Below are 25943 nucleotides of genomic sequence, written 5' to 3'. Positions count from 1 at the left end.
GTATTTAAAGATCATTTGCGCACATTTCTCCATTAATTCCTCCGTGACTGTCACCTGTGTTCATAGATCTTCTGTAGTGCTTCTGTCTTCTTCTTGGAGACACCACATGTCTGGAGTTCAGCCATCGAAAGCCAGGAATTTTTCGCAGGCATTAAGGTATGTAGCAATGGGCAGGGATTTTCCCTCTGTGACTTTGTTTTCTGAACCGTGATCTAGGATGCTGTCTGCTGTACCTCGTTATAGACTGAATCAAAATGCTGAGACCCAGGAGTCTCTTTTGCAAGAAAAGCCCAGGTACCCTCATGCACACAAATCCTGACTGCTCGTTTAAAACTTGATGTTGGATTATTTCAGAAATATCTTACAACATGACCGTACAAAAGTGCTAAAATTAGAGTATTAATAATTAGTGACTGCACACTTGGGATTGCAAGCACTGAACCATAATCGAGGATAGAACTGACCGAGTGGTGGGCTGTAAGGAAGGCAGACATTAAACTAATGGAACCAATGCCAGGCCTGGAACTGATGATCTGTCCAGCAGCTGAGCAGAGATGTCCTGGCATCTCAGTGTGGTGGAAGGAACAAAAAGGCAAGTGTGCCCTGGGCATTCTAAGGCATGTGGCCAGAGTTTTTTTCCTGAATTATCCTTGGTCCAAGGATAAAATGGGATTTTTGATAGATTGTTAGACTATGACTCCAAAGTGAAATACAGCCTGCACTTGGGCTAAGTTCATGTTTAGACAGTAGAGACTAGGGAAAGGAATCAGGAAGTGGACTAAGCAGCATAGTGTGATGGCCGAGAGGTGGGAACTACATTGTCAGAGTAGTGTCCTTATATTGGGGGTGTAGAGGAGCAAAGCTCTGACCTTGGCCCAGAACCCTTGGATCTCCATTGGTAAGCACTTGATAAACAAACAATGCCAGGGCCAGGTATTTATTTCTGTGTGACCGAGAGAGACTTCCATCCTAGAACACAGCTCTTAGAAGGGCTGGCCAAGAACTGAGGCTGCATAGAAACGTCCTGCCTCAAATTAAGATTGGCCTGTGAACTGAGATAGGGTCTCTCCGAAAGCCGGGTTCTAGGCAAACCCAACAGAGACCAAGAAATAAACTCAAGGTTAATATATTTCAGGGGCCAAAAAAAAAAAATGGATTTAATTTTTTAAAATCTCACATTTCTAATTAAGTTGAAGAGTACTACTCCGCATGAATACGCAGACTCTCATGATGGGAGTCCATGTTTGCTGTCCGCGGTACTGCCATTTGCAAAACAAACGGAAGAAGAAACATCATCTGTCTCCCCTTTCTCCGCTGCCCACCACAGAACCAGCCTCAGATTAACTTCCACCACATGAGCGGGGGAACCAAATGGGCTTTAAACTCAGAGCAGTATGGCAGCTCCATGCCATCTTCTTTATCTGCCGTGCATTTCTGTAGGGTTAACTTTAATTTGTTTTGCTTAATGTAAAAATCTCAGTCTTTACCTTGTCTTTGCCAATCTGTTTACCAAAAAAAAAGAATTTAAAAAAAAATTCTCTCTTAAAATTACTATGTAAAATGTGAGTTATATTTGAACATAACTGCTTTCTGTATTTTCTTACACCAGTTACAACCTGAACAGAACACTATATCAGAAGATGGGACAGAATACCAGTTGAGAATGGAGAGTACAATTCCTATTACTTGCTTCGGGTTACATGAGCTTGATCATGAATGCAAAATTTCATTAAAACTGAAAACTATTGATCAAGGTAATACACAGAGTACATTTAATTGTATTGTTAGATCTAAAATAATAATTGAAGCTTATTTTTCTTTCTAAGAAAATATTACTAAAATATATGCATATAATTAATCTTATTGCAAATTTTGTTTTTTCCTCATCCCATGTCAGGGTTGAGAGAAGGTATTTCCAATGGGTATATATAATGGGGATTACAGATCTTTCAAAAGGCATACATGTCATACAGCCAACATGTAACATCATCAATAGGTAATATCATAATTGGGTAACAATATACCAGCAATGAGGTGAGTCAGCATCTTGACCTAGTGCTAGTTGACCTCAAACCCCTGAGCCCGCCACAGGAGGAGTAATCTCTGATTTGTATCAGCAAGAGATGTCAAAGCAGAATTTGCTACATTTTGCAGTGGGTTGGCTGTAGAATCTGATTGCTTTTTTTAATAATCATTTTATTGGGGGCTCTTACAGCTCTTATCACAATCCATACATCCATCCATTGTGTAAAGCAAATTTTATATTTGTTGCCATCATTTTCAAAACATTTTCTTTCTACTTGAGCCCTTGGTATCAATGTATAAATAAATGATAATGTATAATTTTTTTTTCATGTCTTACACTGACTGATGTCTCCCTTCACCCACTTTTTTGTTGTCCATCCCCCAGGGAGGGGATCATCATATGTAGATCACTGTGATTGGTTCCCCCTTTCCCCCACCACCTTCCCCTTCCCCTCCTGGCATGGCTACTCTCAATATTGGTCCTGAGGAGTTTATCTGTCCTGGATTCCCTGTGTTTCCAGCTCTTATCTGTTCCAGTGTACATCCTCTGGTCTAGCCGGTTTTGTAAGGTAGAATTGGGGTCATGATAGTGGGAGGGAGGAAGCATAAGAGAACTAGAGGAAAGTTGTGTGTTTTGTTGGTGCTATACTGCACCTTGACTGGCTTGTCTCTTCCTGTGACCCTTCTGTAAGGGGATGTCCAATTGTCTACAGATGGGGTTTGGGTCTCCACTCCACCCTACCCCTCATTCACATCAATATGATTTTTAGTTCTGGGTCTTTGATGCCTGATACCCGATCCCATGGACACCTCATGATCACACAGGCTGGTGTGCTTCTTCCATGTGAGCTTTGTTGCTTCTCAGCTAGATGGGCACTTGTTTATCTTCAAGCCTTTAAAACCCCAGCTGCTATATCTTTTGATAGCTGGACACCATCAGCTTTCTTCACCACATTTGCTTATGCATCCATTTTGTCTTCAATGATCGTGTGGGGAAAGTGAGCATCTCAGAATGGTGGGTTATTAGAACAAAGTTTTCTTGCGTTAAGGGAGTACTTGAGTAGAGGCCCAATGTCTGTCTGCTACCTTAATATTAACATATAAATATATGTACATAGATCCATTTCCCTATTGTTATATGTAAATATATTTACATATGTATATGCCTGTGTTTAGACCTCTATAAATGTCCTTTGCCTCCTAGTTCTTTCCTCTATTTTCTTTTACTTTCTTCTTGTCCCACTATCATGTATGGCCTTCATTAGGGCTTCAGTAATTCCTCTTAGCTACATTGCCCTTGGTCAAGCCCCACCAAGCATCCTATGCCCTCCTAGCCATCAATTTTAGATTACTTGTTATTCCCTTGCCCCTGGGTTTGTTGACACCCCCCTTCGTTTCCCTTTCCCCCCTCTCCTGTGTCCCCAGGAGCCGTCAGTCCCATTGTTTTCCCACCTATCTTATCTAGATAGACAAACAGATTTGGAATTATTTATAGGCTTTTCTTTTGTTGTTTATTTGTTGTTATTTTGTTTTTTGTTTTCTTGCATTGTTTTGTCTTTTTTGTGTGTGCTTATTTTTGCACATTTAATAAAATTATAGCCAAATCATATTAATAATACAGTGCCAAATTTATGATTGCCAAAACAATTCACACTGATCTCTCCTGGGTTCAACGTATAAAGGAAAGATAACAGCAATTCAAAGAAGCCTGGTAGCATGATGGTAAAGCACTTGGCTGCTACCCCAAAGGTCAGTGATGCACATCTATGAGTTGCTCTTTGAGAGAAAAGACCTGATAATTGGCACCCATCACACTGAGAGCCTAGGGAGCCCTATTGTGTAGTTCTACCCTGTCTTCTAGGGTCTGTGAGTCAGAATGGATTCAATCACACACTACCACAGCAATCATTCTCCAGTGAACAGCCTCTTTTCCCCTCTTTTGCTTCTCCCCCTTATGTCCTTTTTGCTTTGTCTTCGTGGATTGAAAAACAAACTACTTTTCCAGACTTTCCAAATTATTACCACTAAGGGTGATAAAATCATTCAAATCCACTCCATCAAATTGATTCTGACTCACAGTGACCCTATTTAGGGTTTCTGAGCAGACAGCCTCATCTTTCTGCCATGGAGCAGCAGATGGGTTTGAACCTGCAAACCTCGGGTTAGCAGTTCAATGCTTAGCTGACAGTATCATCAGCGTGTTATAATAAGTTACATTGTAATAAATTATGTTAAAATTTCCAATTTATTCAACAAGTATTATTTTATAATTAATTCTTGACACTTGTCTCACTAATGCAAACCTATGTTTGAGATCTTTCTTTTCAGATTCTTTTATTTAAATGACTAATTATATAGATGTTATGATGCATGCCTATGCATTCCTTACTGATCTAGACATATGAAAGAACTGAAATCCTCATACAGAACACAATAAAATGTGAGATGACAGTGTTATGGTCTTGGCAGCCTGAATTTTTCTCTTATTTTTATTTACTTGTGCTAATTACAGGAGCCCTGGTGGTGTAAATCAAAAAACCAATCCCACTGCCACTGAATTGATTCCCTCTCATAATGATCATATGACCCTTTGGGTTTCTGAGATGATCCTTACAGGAATAGACAGTCTCTTTTTTTCCCCTTGGAGTGATTGGTGGGTTTGAACTACTGACCACTGATATAAACTATAAAATCATCACTGATATAACTACCTTTGGTTAAGTTATACCAAGCAGACAGAACTATAGACGTCCTCATTGACCTAGACATACAAGGGAACTGACATCCTTCACCAACTAAATCTTGCCAATGAAGAATTGAATGAAGAATTCCTACCACAAACTAAAATCTTGACCCTTGCTATTTTTGGGTTACAAGCAATGAAACTTTTACAAGAAGTAGAAGTCACAGAAGCAGAGGTCTCAGGCTAAACTGCGGTTTGATTAAAAAATGAAATTTAATTTCAATCTGGGGCAGTCATTTTAGTCAGGCCAAGTGTCTTGGTTTGGAAGTTTTCTAACTTCCAAAATTAGATTTTAATGCTCAGACTGTTTGTCACATTCTGTTTAACCTACCTCTAAAAAGCATATTGTGCACAGTGTTATCCGTTTATGGGGTATATCATAAAGAGGAAGATGCTATTGATGTTTATAAAACTGAGATCTCCGATAATTGCAGCAATCACTTTCAATTACAAATGCACTTTAAAATAAAATCACATGCTCCCAGTTCTTTCAAAAATGCAAACATTGCTATAATGACTTCCTAATTATATTTATGCTTTTAAGAATTTTCATTTTCTTTTTGCCTAATTGGTGAAAAAGAGCACTTTTTTTTTGGAGAAACCTCTGGCTTTCATTTTGGCTAGTCCTTATGTCATATTCTTTAAATATATTGCCTTTTAGTCTCTAGGAGGAAACAAGTTGGTATGCCTTAGTGCATATCTAAAAGACGTTGCTAAATTTTCACAGGTTTTAAAGAAAAGAATTCTTGGTTCCTATACCATATCCTGAGGAAATGGTGTCAGGGACTGTTTCCAGATCAGATATAGTCCATATTCAGGTTAATGGGCTGGTTAATACCGATGTTTCTGTAATTTTTCATATGCACGAGGAAAGTATGTAATTTTAGAAAATTCATAAAAATGTATTTTCTTTCAGGAATTTTTGAAGTTTGTATAGTATACCTATGGATGTTAAATGACTTGTATAATTTTATGTCTAAAAAGCGAGAGAGAAAATAAAAAATTTTAATGATTTTCTTCTTTCTCCTTGTTTTTCAGAACACACACCCACATTTCCTTTGAGGACAATTTTGCAACAATGGGGTGGGAATGGGAAATCTCTTCTTTCCTTTTGAAACTTCAATTACTTTCTCCAGATTTTTGAAGTTGTATAATTTGTGAAGACCCTTCCTTGTCTTTTCTTATCATGGATGACACAAATACAGACCCTAAAAAAAGAGCAGAAATCAGAAATACCTGGGTTGAAGGCCAAATTTTAGGGACAAAAAAAGAGATGTTTTTGGTGCTAGGATCAGGTTTTTTGCTGCTGTTGTTTTCTCCAGTAACAAGATGCATTTTTTTATTGCTTTAGATTTGTGTGTGTGTGTGTGCATATACGTGGGGTTTTAAATGGAAGGAAAATGTCCGTGTTGGATAATATATAGATATTATATATAGATATATTATCCAACACAGACATTTTATATGTCCAACATGGTATATATATATACCAAGTTGATTAATTATTTGTAAAGGTCACAGAGTTCAATAGATTTGATTTTATTTAGCTAAAAATTGTGACCATTTCTTTTAAAATAATTTAATTATTTAAGAATATTATTTAAGAATAATTTAAGGAAATTATTTAAGAATAATCTTTCTATTCAATGCTCCACTTTCATTGGGCTAGTAAATGGATTAGTTAGTATATGACCTTAGGACAAATTCTAATGCATTTGTTTTTCGTTGAACAGGTAAAGAACAGGTAGGCTTAAATTTGGCACTCTCTTCCTGTCACATGGACCTTCATCAGACATCATCCTGTGAAAACGGAACCTGTAGCCATGCTTTTGTGTACTACACTGCTATAGCAGATTTTTCTCGAGATGGAGAAAGGATTACGAGCATTTTGGTGGATTCTATAGTCAGTGAGGATTTCCTGTGGAACAGCTACATTCCGGACGGCATCCAGGTTGACAAGTTATAAAAAACATCTTAATAAACGAAGCTTCAAAAAGATACATGTATCTTATCGACATGTCTTGTAAATTTTACACTTCAAAATGATTTGGTAAAAATCACGTTGGTTTTAAATGATCCCATTTTCAATAATGGGTAAAAAATAACTAATATAAATGTGTTTATATTGCTAGATAATTTATTGTAACATCACTAACTAATGATTGATGGTAATAATTCATGGACATTTCTTTGCTTCTAAGATCAAAGTAAAGGATATCCCAACTGCCTACTGCTACTCATTTACTGACCCTCATATCATTACATTTGACGGCAGGTAATTTTCTGAAAATTTTTCCTTTTAGTAGTTTTGTTCTGATCTTTTGTTGTTATTTTGCTTTAAATATCATATTGCTTTATTTGTTATTCTTATCCACAGAAAACCCAAAAAGCAAAGGCATGTATGGATATCCCTGGTTTGTTTCCAAGTACTAGTTTACTTGTATAGAGTTTTTGCCTTGAAACTTATTCCTTAGTAAAAAGATAAAATAGTTGTGAGGCGAGATATATAGAAATAAAGATTATTGCAAATGCAGATAATCATTTTTGCATGATCATTTATTTATTTCTAATATTGATTAGATTGCTTGCTTTAAATACATATGCTTCTATATGACATTCAAATAAGTTTTAAGACAAGAAGATTAAGCTAACACATTATAAGTAGTTAAAGGAAGGCCCAACTCATCTAGCTGCCACATCAAATTGATTTCAGCTCACAGTGACCCCATTTATGTCCGAGCAGAGCTGTGCTTTGCAAGGCTTCCAGTGGCCAGTTTATCAGCAGTCTCTCACTGGACCTTTCTTCTGAAGGGCCTCTGGTGGACTCGAATCTGTAATGTTTTAGTTAGTAACTGAGAGAAATAACCATTTGCATCACCAAAGGATTTAAAGTTAATTCCACTCAGTGTGGCAAGATTAATTGTGCAACAGCTAAGTGGCACACCATAGTCTAAATGCTGGAGTATGGTCATGGATAAGACAGACCAACACTTCCTGACCTTGCCTTTCACTAACTAACTGAACTCTCTCTCTCTCTCTCTCTTAACTAACTCATGTTTCACAAAAGAATTAAAACTCAGTTTCAATTTTACTTAAAAAATTTCAATAAATTATTTAATTGGGGGCTCTTACAGCTCTTATAACAATCCATACATCAATTGTATCAAGCACATTTGTACATATGTTGCCATCATCATTTCCAAAACATTTTCTTTCTACTTGAGCCCTTAATATCACCTCCTCTTTTCCCCCCTCCTTCCCCCCACTCTCGTGAACCCTTGATAATTTATAAATCATTTTTATTTTCATATTTTACACCACTCGCTACCTCCCTCCACCTATGTTACTATTGTTTGTCCCCCTGGGCGGGGTGGGGTGGGGTGGCGGGGAAGAGTTGTCAATCACTGCAATCTGTTCCCCTTTCGCCGCCCCCCAACACCTTCCCTCACAATTTTATTTTTCCCCCTTTTATAATCACTCAGACCAGCGTTTAGGTCTAATGGGTAAGGTCTCTGGAGAGTTGACCTTACCCTTTAACAGGTAAGGAGAGGCGGAAACATGATGAATACAAACAACCTATAGTGTAACCAATGAAGATATGTGCTATCAGGAAAACTAATGCAGAGGCTAAAAAGGGAAGTCTGGGAAGAGGGTTTGCGTGGCCTATTCCAGTAGGGAGGGTACGGGGAGTCAGAATGTGATGAGGACCTTTGACAAAGCCTTGAAGCAGGGAGGCCGATGGCCATAAGCACATGGGGAGGAGGGTTTGCAGCAGGCCGCCCTCCTGGAGACCAGGAAAGTAGGGGGAAAGAGTAATGGGGCAGAGTTGTTTTATTCTGTTCCAGACAAATAAGCGTTCATAGTACAGAGAATTATTGGAAATTTCTGCATTTCATTCTTCCATCGAAATATAAGAAGTGTCTGTAAGTATACTTAGTAATGCATGTGTCTTGTTGATAGCCTATTCTGTGATATTTATATCTGTGCTTAATGTAATTCATTTTTGTTCATGATAGAGCTTATGATAATTTCAAGACTGGAACATTTGTCCTCTACAAGAGTGTGTCCCGTGATTTTGAAGTCCACATACGTCAGTGGGACTGTGGAAGCCTTCACCATCCTGTGTCCTGTAACTGTGGATTTGTTGCCAAGGAAGGAGGCGATGTGGTTACTTTGGATATGTGCAGTGGGCAGCAACATGAGTCACGGCCATATTTGTTTGTAAAGAGCCAAGAGGAAACGAGCACTCTCAGGATAAGTGAGGCTTACTTAGGAAGAAAAGTCACGGTATGTTTGGTTCTTTACTATTCAAATGATTTCTCCTCCTTCTCTGCAGTTAAAATAAAAATCTGAATGACTATTCAACCCTATTAAATGAGTAGTTATTATCTTTTAATATTAGTATGTTAATAAAATGGCATTTAAACTTAACTCCTATTTTAGAATATCTGTATATAATTTTTTCACCTGCCTTCTCCCAAATCAACACAACCTAGTTCAATTTGGTCAAAATTGAGTGGCCTTATTTAAGCTTTACAGGTATGACAACCTGGTACATGACTCATAAAAAATATTTGAGTCCGTCCTATAAGGCCTATAGTTGTTGAAATTAAGCATATGTAATAATGTTCAAGAACGTTGTGGTTAGATGCCACTGAGTTGGTTCTAACTAACACATGTTAGCCCTGTGATTGCAGCACTGCCCAGTTCAATGGCATGCCCACAATTGCTGCTCTGCTGAGCACAACTTTGTAGCAGCCATTGCATCCTCTACTTGAGGGTCTGTCCCACTTTTTGGTGGCCCTTGATTTTACCTCGAGGACGGGTACCTCTTGATAATGTGCACAAAGTACTTGAAACAAAGTCTCTACGTCCTTGCTTCTAAGGACCATTCCAATTGTACTTCTTCCAAGACAGGATTGCTCATTCTTGTGGCAGTTTTGGTATAGTCATCAGTCTTTGCCAATAGCGTAATTCAAATGCATATGAGGTGATTGCATATGAAAATCTCTTGGCTTGGGTCAAGTGCAGGAACCTGGTTGGTGTAGTGGTTATGCATTGGGCTGCTTACCACAAGGTCGACATTTCAAAACCATACATCACTCTGTGGGAGACAGACAAGGCTTTTTCAGGCTCAGACACCCACAGGGGTAGCTCTACCATGTCCTATAGGGTTGCTGTGAATCAGAATCAGCTTGATGCAGTAAGATTGGTTATTTGGGTTTGATCAAGTGCACCTTAATACTCAATATGATATTTTTGCTTTTTAACAATTTAAGCAGATCTTTGCCAACGTCACTCTTCTCTCCATTTACCATGATATTGCTAACCGCCCTTTTTTATTTTCCTTAATGGTACTGTATAAACCATCACGAAGGCTATCATTTTTAAAATCTGCATCAGGGTTTCAAGTCTTCTTCACTTGTCATTTGAGAACGAGTCATTCTCCAATCTCGCTGCCGTCTACCAAGTTCTGGGCACAGAAGAGCATCAATACCTGCCATGCTGAATCAGTTTGTGAATTACTTGCATTGCTATTCTGTCAGGTCCTGGAGTCTTGTTTTGTACTAATGCTTCCAGTACAGCTTGGACTGCTTCTTTTAATACTATTGGTTTCTGATCATCTGTGACCTAAGATGGTGTGAGATTTTTTGAGAAGATCCACATCAACTACTTCTTGTGGCTACCATGACTGTGTATTCCTTCTATCTTCTTTTGGTGCTTCCTGAATTTTTTAACATTCTGTCCATAGAATTTTTTCAGTACTGCAATTTAAGAGTACTCTCCATTCTACAGGAAGTTTCAGAGTCTCTTTTGACATTAATTCTGGCCTTTTTCTTTCTTACCTGTCTTTTAAATACCTTTTTCTTTTGTTTTTTATGATGTCCATCCCACAATTCATTGGGTGTTCAAGGATTCAATCTTTTCTTGAGAAGACTCTAAAATCAGGTGGTATATACTAAAGGTCATGATTTGGCACCCATAGACTTTAAAATTTTTATTTATTTCTTTTTAAAACAGTTTTATTGTCACTTAATCCACATATTATACAAATCAATACTTCAATCATTTTAAGAAGACAAATTTTCTGTAGCTTCAACTTGAACTTGCATATGAGCTATTGAATGGTTTGTTTCACAGTCTGTAGTCATTTGTAATGAATAAATTGTTGGTCTTGCAAATTCTATCATATGACCTCTGTCATTATTTCGATCATAAAGGATTTTTTTATCCCAAATCAAGAATATCTCACTAATTTTAGAAATAAATACAATATGCTACTGCTTCAGGAAAAAACTGGTAGACAGGTAGAAGATAATTAAAAGGGCATAAAGAGACCCAAGTCTATATATTTTCATAGATTATATTTCATATCTGTGAGCTAACTATTTGCATCCTCATTATCTTTTGGAAATGTAAATTTAAAGTGCATAAAATTTAAGTGAAAGTACTAGAAAAGTCAAAGAAAATATTTTTATATCATTGAGGTGAGCAAGAATTTTTAAAGACAACATTATAAATGTGATTGTGTATTTTATAAAAATATATGATAAAAAATTTCAAATCAATAATTGGAAAAATATCTGCAACATACAAGACATATGATCAATATACCTATATACTTAACTAATATGTTAAAAACCCAAGTAAACAGCAAATAATATAAATGATTAATTTACAAAAGAAATAAATCTGACAAATACATCCCAAAATACAAATAACAGCAACAAAAATAACTGTACAAAAGTAAACAAAGAATGTAGATCAAAACAATGATGTAATTTCTACCTAAAGTCTAGTTAAACATATAAAAATTCTCATTCTCTTTATTGGCAAAAGTGCAGTGTTACAAACCTCTCACACAAACTGTCAATAGTGTAACTTGCTAGTCTTTCCAGATTGCAGTATGGGATATGGTGTGTGTATACGCATCTACACCTAACTATCTAGAGAGTGAGACAAAGAGACTCATGTAGCGTCTGGGAGAGTGTTCATGAAGGTTATTTTACTTCTGGGAATGCATTGTAAGATATAGTTAAGGATGTGTATAAATCAATATAATCATCGTATCTCTCCTTGTCAGAAGAAACTGTTACAGCTAATGAATGATCAGTAAATATGTTGAACAAACAATGATACATAGTGATAGGCCACATGATAAAACACTTGTGAGTCATTGAAAGGATGGACTAGTTGAGCATTTATTGACAAGCAAGGATATTTATGAAACACAGGAGAGGTTTTTTGAAGGATTTGTACCAAGATCTTAACAATATCTACTTCAGCTTCAGTAGAAATATAAAGTTTAATTCCTATAAAAATATTTTCTATGATGAAGTCCTAAAATTTTTTATTAAAAATAAGGTATTATTTTTAAGTTTAAAAAGTTAGAAAGGAAGGGAATTTCTGTGGAGCAAGCATAGTAGTCTACCTTCAATTGGTTTTGGAAACAGTCTCCCTGTAGTTCAAATCAAGTACCTAGTCAAGGTGAGGTGGTGTTCCTATAGTGCAGTGGTTCTCAACCTGTGGGTCGTGACCCCTTTGGGGGTAGAATGGCCCTTTTACAGGGGTTGCCCAATTCATAACAATTGCAAAATTACAGTTTTGAAGTAGAATGAAAATAATTTTATGATTGGGGGGTCACTACAACATGTGGAACTGTATTAAAGGGTGACAGCATTAGGAAGGTTGATCATGCAATAAGCTACCCTTCCTCTCATTCCACATTCACTGAGCCCTATTCTAACTCTAATTCTACATGTTTTTCCTATTGGCTGCAAGGGAATATCGATTATCTATAGACGTATTGACTTTTCTGGAATTATATTTCCATATCCAAGGGAGTACTCTCTCCCCCACAAAAAAAAAAACAACCCAACAACAATGGGTAAAATCTCTGCTGGATGGAGCTTTTGTAGTATGTATTTTTCCCATTAGGTAACCTTTGAGCAACACCCTCTGAGTTAGTGTGCCCAGTGCCTGAGAAGGTTCTCTCTGGTCACAATGAATTTTTTTGTAAAAGCAGTTTTGTTCAAACTTCCTTTTTTGTGATGGCCAATTTAAGAGAACAGGATACAGCTGTGAAATTTTCTTTCCTGCGTGGGAAAAATGCTGCAGAAACTGTTGTGATATTGAACACAGCTTACAAGAACAGCACTATGGGAAAAACTCAAGTGTACAAGTGGTTTTCTCATTTCAAAAAAGGTAAAATGTCAGTTGATGACAAACATTGTTCTAGACGACCATCAGCTTCCCAAACAGATGAATATATTGACAAAGTTTGTGCACTTGTGCTTGAAGACTGACAGTGGACTATTGAAGAGATGGGGAAGTTATCAGAACTATCTTGGACCTCAGTTCAGTGAATTTTAACAGAAGATTTGGGAATGAGAAGGGTCGCTGTGACATTTATGCCTTGGGTTCGGACTGACTAGGAAAAAGAGTGTCAACTTGAAAGGTCTCGTGCATTGAAAGAACAGCTCCAAAGTGACCCAGACTTTTCCCCCAAGGTCATTACAGGTGATGAGACATGGTACTATGCTTATACCACCCAAAGCAAACATCAATCAAGCTAGTGGAAGACACCATCATCACCTCACACACACAAAAGTCTCACCAAATGAAATCAAAGATCAAGATGATGCTCATTTGGATTTTTTTTATGTGAGGGGGATAGTGCATTTGGAGTTAGTTCCACCAGGTCAGACTGTTAATCATGCTTTCTATTTCAAGATTGGGAAAGATTGTGTAACACCCTGTGACAAAAAAGTCCTGATTTGTGGCATATGGGGTTTTGCCACCACAACAATGCACCTGCTCATGGAGCCATCTCATTGTGCCAGTTTTGGGCAAAAACAAGCATGCCTATCTTGTTGCATGCACCTTACTCACCTGACCTTTCTCCTTGCAACTTCTTTTTATTTCCATGAATGAAGAGGAACATGAAAGGATGGCAGTTTGATGTGAAGAAAAAAACAAGGGAGGTGCTCTCAGCCATCCAAACAGATGAGTTTAAAAAATGTTTCCAAGAATGGAATTGCAGATTTGACAAATGTATTAAATATAATGGAGAGCACGTTGAAGGTGACAAGGTTGTTTTGTAAAAAAATTTAAGTACATAGTTTTGAAATTTTTTCTGATTTTTTGGGGGGTACCCCCTGGTAGCAGACAGTCAGTACTTTGGACATTTTATCAGGAGGGATCTGTCCTTTAGGAAGGACATCATGCTTGGTAAAGCAAAGGGTAATGGAAGAAAAGGAAACTCCTCAATGAGAAAGATTTACAAAATGTCAGCAACCAAGTACTCACACATAGCAACCATTGTTACTGTGACTCCAGGCCGGTGATATGCTGTTTCACTGTACATAAATCTGCTAGTTGTTGGAAGAAACTTTCTGACAAATAATATAGATATTCTAGCTCTGTATTAAATATTTATTAAAAAATATTATCTGGTAAACATTACTGTCATGATTTATAGCTGTTTTAATTGTTGAATAAAATATCTCACGTTTGTTAAAATTAAAGAACAGAGTTGTGAACTATTTGTCAATAAAAAGATGAATATGGAAATTAAATTTCAACCCAGCAAAAGGCATATACATCTGTTATTTTTAACATAGATTCATAAAAGAAAACTTGTAGGCTCAGCAAAATTAGCATTTGTATTCCCTCTTCATATCAAATAAATAAATGGCAGCTTCATATTTCTAAAATAAGAGTGTTTATTAAGCGATACTGAATACTGTTGAAACATCTCTTCCCCCTATGCTGTTTCCTGTATTTCAGATTTGGTTTCCTTCTGGAGCATTTATCCGCGCTGATCTGAGTGAGTGGGGCATGAGTTTAACCATCAGGGCCCCTAGTTCAGATTACAAAAACACATTGGGACTTTGTGGCACCTTTGACGGAAACCCAGAAAATGATTTCCATGATAAAAAAGGGATCAAAATTGATAATAGACTTAATGATCTTGTTGCTTTTATTAATGTATGGAGGTAAGAAAGTACATTGTTTTTCTTCCATGTTGTATTAACATTAAAAGGTTTAAGATGACTGGTAAATGAATTATCTGCTTTTTTTTTTTGGCATTACATTACTTGAGAAAAACTTCTTGTCCAAATAACCTTTCTTTTCCCCCCCCACCTGGAAGAATTTCACCAGGACAGAGCATGTTTGATATACCACCGATTCCTCTGACATCATCTGGGAAAATATCTTATTGCAACTGTTCAGCAGGTGCTGCTTCACTGCATCTGTCTTCTAATTTTCTGGACAATGTCTATCGGTCAGAACTTGTTTCACGTTGCAGAGGTATCAGCCATGGTAGATTCTCTTCTTTGATTCCAGAATTAGATATCACCTCTGAGGATATCAATTCAGAAGCTCTTTTCAGAAATATAAACCAGGATATATCTGAAGAAAACGATTTGAATTCTTTTCCTCAAGAGAAAAAGCACATAAACCTAAGTAAAGTGGACTTATATTTACAAACGCATCCTGGCAATGAAATACGAGATGTGAAAGCCATTTTGGACAAGCAGGGACACACGCAAGACCAGGGAAGCGACGTCCAAGAAATGGGGTGGAAACCACAAAACAGATGGAAGCGACATAGCTTTGATGAGTTTCCTCCTTTGTTTGCTTTACAAAGTCTCAGCCAGATTGGCCTAGAAGAGTTTAGCTATTTTTTCCCAGAGGACCATTCGGATGATGTCCAACAAGAGTTTTTCCCTTCCTGGCCCACACCCTCTGGTCTCTCTGAACAGGACACTTGGGCCCTCTGCCGGCAGACTGTAGCCAACTCCAGCATAGGAAGACACTGTCTTGCTTTTCTTGGCAAGAGATTGGACAGTGTTATAGAGATGTGTGTTAAGGATGTCCAGTTAAAAGATGATCTTAGCTGGCTAGAAGCAGGTGTGGCCCTTTTAGAAAATGAATGTGAAAAGAGGATTTTGGAAGAGGGAAAATATACCACAGAAGAATATGGCAAGTTGATTGAAGACATTCTTTGGGTATTAAAATGCCCGAATTTGTGCAGTGGCCACGGACAGTGCATGGAATGGGGATGCGCGTGTTTCCCGGGCTTTGGTTCCTATGATTGCAGCAGTGCGTATGGTGAGTAAACGCTCCCTGAGTTTGATACTGGGCATGCTATTTGATCATAGCCAGTTTTTCTACCGTCATAGGGTTGACTTAGGTTATACAGAAATACCACCCTCCGATTACTAATTAGTAAATAAAATACTTTCCAAAAATTTAAGAAGTTTCAAATACAAGTCTTTATATTAGCCTAGAAGGCACAGTGTCCTCTGGTATGCAATTTGTCTTGAACATATCCCCTGTTTCCATTGCTCCTACGCAGTGGCCTCCACGCTCCGAGGAGTCCCTTTGAAGTGTCCCACTCCTTTGCCCTCGTGGCTTTTGCACAAGCTGCCCCTCTGCCTGGAGCTCAACCCTCAGTAGTTCCTTACGCTCTTCCTCTGACCTTTTCCACGTCTGCCCTGACCCGTCACTGCAGGGAGGCTTCTCCAGTCCCCATCACTGTCAGTATCTAAGAAGTCAGTCTTTCCTCACTTGTTTCATTTATTACGGCTTTCTCTGCTGGGGTGAAAATTTCACGAAAGTGGGTCATGTTGTCTTACTTGAGTTTGGTTTCTCCAGCAGCAGAGCCGTGATGCCATATAATACGTAATCTAAATCCTGGTCGAATAGATGAAAATGAATTCAACATTGCATTTTAAATTTACTATTTGTTCCTCTGTGTGTTTCTTTAAGAAATGTTAAGTGATTAAACATTTTTTGTTATTTTTCTTGAAAAAATATATTTGGATTCTCTTATTCTATTATAGTTGTGCTGTGTTTCTTCTGCTCCACTTTGCACCAAAACTTCTAAAAAGTATTATGATGGTAGCCAACATGTATTTTGAAAACATTTTCTAAAACTTGAATTTAAAATTTTGTAAATTTAGTGTATTGTGTTGATAACTGAATTCTATATTAAAAAATTATTTCTCCTGTAACTCATCCATCAGGCACTAATCAAAGTGATAAAACCAAGAAGTAGACCGTTCTAGTAATAATTTCTCAACACTTGTCATTTATTGATATAAAAATATTATTAAAACATTAATAAAACCTGTCTATTTATGCACCAGTAATGACTGTGTACTATTTTTATTGGTTTAATAATGGATAATACTTCTACCAATACCAGATTACTCAATATTTAATGGTTTAATTAATATAGTAAGTAATATTTGGGGCATAATTTGAAATATTATTTTTCATATGCTTTTAATTTGAGTCTTAGAATTAATTGCTTTTTTCTGTAATTAAAAGGAGTCCTATTTTCTCATTTTCTCTCTATTAGACAAAGCTCCTGAAATTATAGAGCTTGAGAATGCTGGATTTTGTGATGTTCAAAAATATAATTGTGCAATGGTGAGAGTTTTTGGAATAGGTTTCAAAGAATTATCATCAATTAAATGTGAAGTCACTAAACTGCAGGTATGTGAATTAAAGAACTGACAATAATTAGATTTTGTAAACCATTCAGATTTCTTTTACATTTGATTTGCTTAGTGTTGCCAATTTAAACGGCATAACTTTTATGAGTTTATTCCTTTGTTTGCTTTACAAAGTCTCAGCCAAATTGACCTAGAAGAGTTTAGCTGTTATTTCCGATTGTTGCAGCCACTGTGTTGAATATCCCGCTGAGGGCCCTCCTCTTTTTCCCTCACCCACTACTTTACCAACCATGATGTCATCTCCAGGGACTGGTCCCTCCTGATATCATGTTCCAAGTACGTGAGACAAAGTTTCACCATCTTACTTCTAAGCATCTCTCTGGGTGTGCTTCTTCCGACTCAGGCTTGTTCATTCTCTGGAAGTACATAGTATATTCCATATTCGTTGTCAATATGGAATTGACATCATATAAAGGCATGAATTCTTTGCTTTTCCTTGCTCACTGTTGAGCTTTTGCATCCAGATGGGGCTATTGAAAATACCCAATCTTGGGTCTGGCACACCATAGTCTCAAAGTGACATCTTCGTTAACACTGTAAAGAAATCGTTTGCAGCAGATTTGCCCCATATAATACATCCTTTGATTTATTAACCGCTGTTTCCATAAATATTGATTGTGGGACAAATGACATGAAATCTTGACAATTTCCATTCTTTTCTCCTTCATCCTGATGTTGCTTATGGGTCCACCTGTGCCTATCATCTCTCTCAGTCTCCTCCAGACCACGACAGCTCTTCAGGCTTCCTTCTCCTTTCGCGGACTTGGAACTTGTTAAGAGGACTGACCGATCAGTTTGTGGAATGTTCCCTAATTAGAGTTTGCCTGATGTATTCTCCCGATTAGATGAGGTTATACTTTTTGGCAAAAAAAGATAACAAATTGATGGTGGACAGTATCTCAACTACTGTGCAGTGTTAATAAATCTCATTACTAATGGTGTAAATTTTCATCACTTGCCTAAGATGGTATCTTAACTTCATCAATGACTTTATTAAAATGAATGAGCTGAGCTTTCTTCTTAATCTATTTATTCCGTTTTTTACTTATCATTTTGAACCAATGAATAATTGTTTCAATTTATGGGGAATCCTTCAATACTCTCAATATTTATTTGATGGTGAAGCTGCCCCAGCTTTCACTATTGCAGGTTTGAACGTCTGGCTTCTGTCCTATGACAACCCTCGATGCTTTGTACATCCTTGACCTTTCTAGACATAATGAATGTCATCCCTCTATTTCTGATCCAAGGGCACAAATAAGAAACTCTTTTACTTTATTTCCAGCAATAGAGGCACCACTTTATTTTTAGGCTGTCAGAGGAAACCAGCCTTCAACAACTGAAGGGCCAGTAGGCGCAATTGTACGGCGATAATAGATTAAGTGTATAGTAAAGTCACAGAGGATATGAAAGATCGGAGAGAGAATACAGCAAAGGAGACAGATACGTTTTATGGGAGCATGCTCACCGCAGCCCCTCTTGATGGTCCATGTGGAATTGGGAGAAGAGAAAGGGAACCTTTACTATCTTGGGCCATTTATAAGTAGCCTTAAAACATGCATATTCAGTAGTTACAGGCATCACAAGGTGGGTGGTGTCTATATTCAGGTCCCAGAGCTCATAGGTGAGAAAACCTAATACCTGCATTGGGGAAGGTATGAGGGGGCTGGGTGACAAGGCGGGATGAGATAGCAACAGGATGTCTGCTTCTGTAGGGAGATAGAATCAACCACGTGCTCACTTTAAGGCAGCATAGCTGTTAGGGGAGAATCTGTGGGAACGATATTTAAAGCAGGATAATGTACTTGGATTTTACCTCTAACTTACCAAAGTGGAGGCTTTCCTATGGTGGAATACTAGCTTTCCAGATTCCCTTTGTTATAAGTTAGGGAATATAGTCCTCATCATATTTCTCTCAGGGTGAGTTTCACACTTGAGGCTTTCATTCTCTCTGCTAGTTAGACTTGGCAGCTTTTTCTCAATCACTGCATCTTTAAATCTGGCACATCCATATAAAAATTATGTTGTATATGTTCTTTGGGGATGATTTTTCACTAAAATACACCTTACACATACTTAAAAATATTGATTAATGGAAAATATAAAATAGAGCCCCTTCATCATTCTGTGTAGGTCAAAAACCATTATGTACTCATCAGTCTTATATTGCCAATATTAGTAAAAGTCTTTGATTTGAGCCCTCAATAGATTCTTGATTTTGAGAAAGCAATTTTTAATCAAATTATGTGTCTTTCATTATCTGAATAAAACAGTATCAAGGTGATTCCTGTTTTCTTATTATATGTACTATTATACCAGGCATGTATTTTAAATTGTATACTTTGATTACATAAATTTATAACCAGCATTTCCATAACTTAACAGATGAATTGTTTTCTCATTATGCTATCAGTATAATAGCAGTGAATGGGTCTTTGGAGATCCCACCTACGTCCACACTGTTTTTCAAAGCAGCAGAATTATTGATTGTCAGCTTCCCACTGATATCTTTCAATCTGATACCACGAGTCTGTTGGGCGAGAAACCAATTGTTAAGTGGCAAATAAAGGTAATACCAGCAACCCAAGTATACTTTACATGTTAATACGAACTTAGTTTCCACTATACATAAAGGAAGCTAAGTTATATATATATTTATATATCAATTAAGCAACTATTTATAAATTAAAATCGTATATTAAATGTATGTGGATACATTTTGACTAAATTATTTTACAAACTACATCTTACAGGCATCTAATGATGGTTATAGATTCAGCAATCCCAAAATAATGACCATATATGATAGCACTTGTCAAGTTTGTGGTCCCTATGAAAATGATTCATGCACTATGAAGGTATGTATCTTTTCACTTTTTTTTGAATATTTACATGATTTGTATTTTTGGTTTTTCCATTTGTATATTAGAAAAACAAGAGAAAAACTTTTTTCAAGTGTATATAATTTATTTAAGCTTCAGAAAAGCTTTCCTCTGTTAGAAACCCACCACTGGTCTATCAGTTTGTCTAACTGTGGTGGCTTGTATGTAGCTGTGATGCTGGAAGTTATACCACAGGCATTTTAAATACCAGCAGGATCACCCATAGAGGACAGGCTTCAGCAGACCTTCAACACTGACACAGACTACTTCTGGAAAAAATGGACCAGTAAAAACCTTATAAACAGTAGAGGAACATTGTCTGGTGATGTGTCTGCAGGTGAGCCCAGCAGGTTGGAAGGCACACAAAATATGACTGAAGAAGAGCCGCTTTCTCAAACAGAGTTGAGTTTAATGATGTGGATACAGGAAAGCTTTCAGAACCATCATTTAATGATGTGACATGACTGAAAATCAGAAGTAACAGCTGTAAACAGCCATTAATTATCAGAATGTGGAATGTGCAAAGCATGAATCTAGGAATATTGGAAGTCATCAAAAATGAAATGGAATGCATAAAGATAGATTACTTGGGCATTAGTGAGCTGAAATGGACTAGTATTGACTATTTTGAATCAGACATGTGGCCTACTATGTCAGGAAAGACAAATTGGTGAGGAATAGCATAGCATTCATGGTCAAAAGTACAATGCTGACATTCATAATATAATATCTGTACACCTAAAGGGAAAGCCAATTAACATGACTGTTATTCAAATTTACTCACCACACTCTAATGACAAAAGAAATGGAAGATTTTTATCAACATCTGCATTCTGAATTTGATGCAATCAAGATGTATTGGTAATATGGAATGGATTGGTGTGTTAGTCTGGGTAGAGCTTTATATACAAGAGCAGTTGAATATTGGGAAACATCCCAGCCCAGTCCAGATCGCGTTCATATGTCTGATAGTAGCCCATATGTCCTTTAACAATCTATAAAGTCCTCTTCAGGTGCACAAAGCAAATGCAATGATGCTGAATGCAGAAAGATAACAGGCCAGTGGGTGGAAGTCTTGTGGATCCAGTGGTGTTGTAGGCATCTTAGTGCTGGCAGGGGTCTCCACATGGCCCCTCAAGTTCAGGACACTAACCTAGCTCTATGTGTCTTGTCAGCTGCAATGTCTCCTAGGGAGTCAGCCTGTGTCCCACCTCCAATGAGCTCTTTATCTCCTTAGCTCCGTCAATTGAGGAAATCAAGCTGCGACCTGATTGACAGGCTAAACCCCTTCACTCTTGAATGTCAAATTGACAACAGATTATGTAACTACCACAATTGGTGATTTGAATACAAAAGAATGATCAGTAGCTGGAAATTTTGACATTAGTGGTGGATATGATGTCAGAGATGGAATAATAGAATTTTGCATGACAAACAATTTATTCGTTGCAAATATATTTTTCCATAGCATCAACTATATATGTGACTTTACCAGATATAGTACCTGTGCTTTATTGACTATACAAAGGCATTTAATGTTTGTATAATAACAAATTATATATAACCTTGCCCAAAATGGGACTAGCAGAGTACTTAAGTCTGCTCATGTAGAACCTATACATAAACCAAATAGAACAAGGTAATACTGTGTGGTTTATAATCAGAAAAGGTGTCTGTCAGGGTTGTATCCTCTCTGGATATGTATCCTGTCTGTATGCTGAGAAAATAATTCAAGAAGCCGTACTACATAAAGAAGAACATCAGGGTTGGAAGAGGATTTGCTAATGACTTGACAATTACAGATGACATAACCTTGCATGATGAAAATGAAAAAGACATGGAGCACGTAAATATACTACAACCATTAGTGTGGATGACCCCTCAACATAAAGAAAGCAAAAATCCTTACAACTGGACCAATAAGCAACATCATGAAAAACAAAGAAAAGACTGAAGTTGTCAAAGATTCTATTTTCTTGGACCCACAATCAACACCCTGGAAGCAGAAATCAAAGCATCGAATGAAATCTTGCATTGGGTAAATTTGCCGCAACACACCTCTTAGAAGTGTTAAAATAGGATGTCACTTTGAGAACTAAAGTGCCCTTGAACCAAGCATGATATTTTCAATTACTTTATATGCATCTGAAATCTGGACAGTGAATAAGGAACACTGAAGAAAAATTTATACATTTGCATATGGTGTTGGCAAAGAATATTAACTAGACCTCACATTGCCAAGAAGTTTAGCAAATCAAGGTGGGAAGAAGTACAGAATGTTCCTTAGAAGCCAAGTTGATAAAACTTGCTTACAAAAAAAAAAAAAAATTAAAAAACAACAACAACAAAAAAACTTGCTTGCACGTACTTTGAACATGTTATTAGGAAGGCTCAGTCCCTGGAGAAAAACATCATGCTTGGTAGATGGCCCACACAAAAGAGGAGGATTCTCAATAGGAGGCACTGACACAACGGCTGCAGCAGTGGGTTCCAACAGCAGTGGGGTGAGGATGGCATGGGATTGAGCAGTGTTCCATTCTCTTGTAGTTAGAGTTCTTACAAGTTAGAACTGATTTCGTAACACATTGCAACTCTGAAAAGCTGTTACTCTGCACACGAGCTATTGAAGTAGCAATGGAAGATTCTTACCTCTAACTTTTTCTTGTGGTGGGTTGTTTACTCTGCCCCGCCCCCCCGCAAAAAAAATCAAGGAGATTCAAATAGAAATATTCAACCTTTCACTCTTACATATGTTCTTTTCCCAAAAGTAATAATTTTCAAGTAAAATATCTTATCTTGGATATCGAATCCTCTTTGTGGCGACTTGCATTTGGATAGTTTGTCAAATGCATAGATGCTATTAAGAATAATCCCCTCTCCCCACAGCCCTGGGCAATAGTTTTGTTTAACTGCACAGCTATGTGCCACTTGATGGGCCACAGAAGAGTGGGGCAGTCTGAGCTGAGCTTATCAACAGGCGTCTTACATATTGCTTGCTGACTCAGAATCACTTTGCCCTACTAAGAAGCAGATAAACAATACTGATTGATATGGACCACATATCATTTTTCTCAGTTTTAAATCTGGTCGTCGTGAGCATAGCAATCAGATCATGTCAGTAAGAAGTTTCTGCTGCTCAGAAGTTCCATGATTTTTGTTTTTTCTTAAAGTATTCCACTTCTATATGTCATACATTAAGTACTTTTAAAATGCTGTTAGAGGTTGGTATTTCTTTTTTTCTTGGCACTATTTTGTTCTGGATTTTGTATAGTGTTCTGAAAATGTTCCAGTGTTTTACAGGAAATACTGCTAAATGAGCTATGTGTATATATCATGAACAAAAGTTGGTCTTTTCCTGTGTTAAAAGTGATTACTGCCTTAAACAAGTGTTATTTCTCTCTGTGTCAGCTTTTTCTCAACCACGGTATGTAATGATGCCCATTACCACGTGTGGATATTTATGGCAGGATCTGGCCCTGATTGGCTGTGATCACAGGACACCGTGAACTGCTAGACCAAGGGAGCATAACACTGAGATGTGCAAGAAAAAAAGTTGCATTATTTTAGAAATAAAATGTTCCCAGCATGAGTTTAGCAACAAAAAGCCAAAAATAAATTGAAAGCTTTCTTCCAGGTTATTTATAAGTCCAGTACTTCTACACCAGGACACACATTTTCTTATTCCTCTCAATTGATCACTTTCATAGGCATCTACATACAGGCAATACTTTTTTAAAGCATGTATTTATAATTTTGAGGAATAGAAAAAAATTCCTAATCAAAACAGGTTTATGGTTCAATGTCATGGGAAACATTAATACATACACAACGAACCCCCTAAGTAGTCTTTCCCATCACAAAATACAAATTCTGGTTTATGTTCATTGGTGTTTTGTTTCTTCTTTAAATTTCATCAGGAAAAAGTCTGCTTTATTGATGGTCTCTGCTATGTTGAAGGGGACAGAAATCCCACCAGCCCTTGTTTGATATGCAGATCTAACATTTCAAAATTTACCTGGTCATTTTTAGAAAGTAAGTTGTTTTTTACTAATCTATGTATTCCTTTACAAAAATATTTTTAAAGAAGTTGTAAGCCATTACTTAAATGATTTTGTTTAAGATGATGAGTACTAGATTCCTTATAACAGTTCTCTGAAATGTGTAATCTTTCCTGGAAGAAAACATAAAATTATTTCTTTTTATAATATGTATGATTTATACTTTATATGGCATGGATTTTTAATTTTAATATTTAATAAAGAAACCAATGTGAATTATTAATTGGATAATGGAAATGAATAATTCAGGTATATATGTTTGTGCAAGTCCAATTATCTGCTAGCAAATTGGTCTCTCAGACATTTTATAGCTCCCAAAAATCTATGAACAAATGTCAGTGTGTTTAGTAGAAAAACAATATCACATTGAGAAAAAGGACCTAAATTTTAGTCTTAGATTTACTGCTTTTGTGACAAGGCTTTGGACCATTTAACTACCCAAGCGTTACCCTTCTGTTCAGTAAGATACTTGCACTCAATAACCTATGAAGTATTTTCCAGCACCATCATTCTGTGACTCTGCGAGTCTAACATTGGGATGGTAAATGCATCAAATTCTAGTCAAGTACCAGATGACTACATCACTTGCCCAAATTAAAAAAAAACAAACAACTCACTGCCATCACGCTGATGCCAAGTCATAGCAACCTGATGGGACAGGGCAGAACTGCCCCTGTCGGTGTCAGAGACTGTAACTCTTTATAGGAGTAGAAAGCCCTGTCTTTTTCCCGTGGAATGGCTGGTGATTCCAAACTGCCAACCTTGTGGATCGAAGTCCAACACATAACCACTTAGCCACCCTCACTTGCCCAAATAGAGCTGTGTATAAGTCCACATGTGTATGCCCCCAGAGTCCCTTCCCTCGGTGAGAAGATAAAGGCCTCATTCGATCATATGGTACAGTCACCCCACAACCTCCTGTGGTTGTATCTAATGGAGTCATGAAAACGTAGGCAGTGCTTTACGATACATGTCGGGGCATTATTGCCCTAGATCATCTGCCACAAGATTCACTGCTCAGGAATAAGACTCATGGGGTGCTCTGAGAAGACAATGGAAATATGGGGAAGAATTTAGTGTAGGAGACAAAGGAAATAGAATGTAACTTCTGCATTGGTGTGCATGCGTTTGAAGACTATGTAGTCTTAATTCAAAGGCGCCCTGGTGGCACAGTGGGGTGAGCATTGGACTGATGACAGAAGGTCACAATTCAACCCCCCAACTTCTCTTAGAGAAAAATAAGAGGCAGTTTGTTGCCATCAGGATATACAGCTTCTGAAACCCTGTGGGATGGTTCTGTTCTGCCCTTAAGGCCAGCTGTGAGTGGGAATTGACTCAAAAGCAGTGGGTCTGGTGTGTGTGTGTGTGTGAGAGAGAGAGAGAGAGAGAGATTCATCAGAGTCAGAGTATCAAAATATATAAGAGATCTTAAAAGATTATCTGTTCCCTTTATTTTATGTTGAGGATGAGGAAAGTAATTATTAATAAATTAAACTGCTAGGTAAGGGTTTACAAGGCAGAAATAACACTTGATCCACAGTCTCTTGCCATCAATGTTTCCCTGATGCAAACATAGTTTTGTGCTTGCTGCAACATAACGAGACTGCCTTTCCCATCTGCTGCTCTCCGCATCACACTTCCTTCCTTTTCCACTGATTACAGAGGCGAGTGTTCTGTAAGCCTTTTATAGAAGCAATATGAAAAG

At 37.3% G+C, this 25943-nt stretch overlaps 1 protein-coding gene across 1 annotated transcript in view; it reads left to right on the top strand.

Moving 5' to 3' along the window:
- VWDE (von Willebrand factor D and EGF domains) overlaps positions 1-25943 on the top strand; it is an 83942-nt gene that overhangs the window by 17982 nt on the left and 40017 nt on the right. The window contains exons 2-12 of the mRNA XM_045288652.1: positions 67-156; positions 1610-1754; positions 6502-6719; positions 6970-7043; positions 8785-9055; positions 14558-14766; positions 14922-15886; positions 17142-17278; positions 19712-19867; positions 20052-20156; positions 24098-24212. Coding sequence (XP_045144587.1) covers positions 67-156; positions 1610-1754; positions 6502-6719; positions 6970-7043; positions 8785-9055; positions 14558-14766; positions 14922-15886; positions 17142-17278; positions 19712-19867; positions 20052-20156; positions 24098-24212 — 2485 coding nt within the window. The remainder of the gene's footprint in view (positions 1-66; positions 157-1609; positions 1755-6501; positions 6720-6969; positions 7044-8784; positions 9056-14557; positions 14767-14921; positions 15887-17141; positions 17279-19711; positions 19868-20051; positions 20157-24097; positions 24213-25943) is intronic.

Source organism: Echinops telfairi, unplaced genomic scaffold, assembly GCF_000313985.2.
Source record: "Echinops telfairi isolate 266 unplaced genomic scaffold, ASM31398v2 ScPeMD7_23;HRSCAF=83, whole genome shotgun sequence".
NCBI lineage: Eukaryota > Metazoa > Chordata > Mammalia > Afrosoricida > Tenrecidae > Echinops > Echinops telfairi.
Note: the sequence above shows the minus strand (reverse complement) of the source record. Positions and strands in the feature narration are given on the sequence as shown.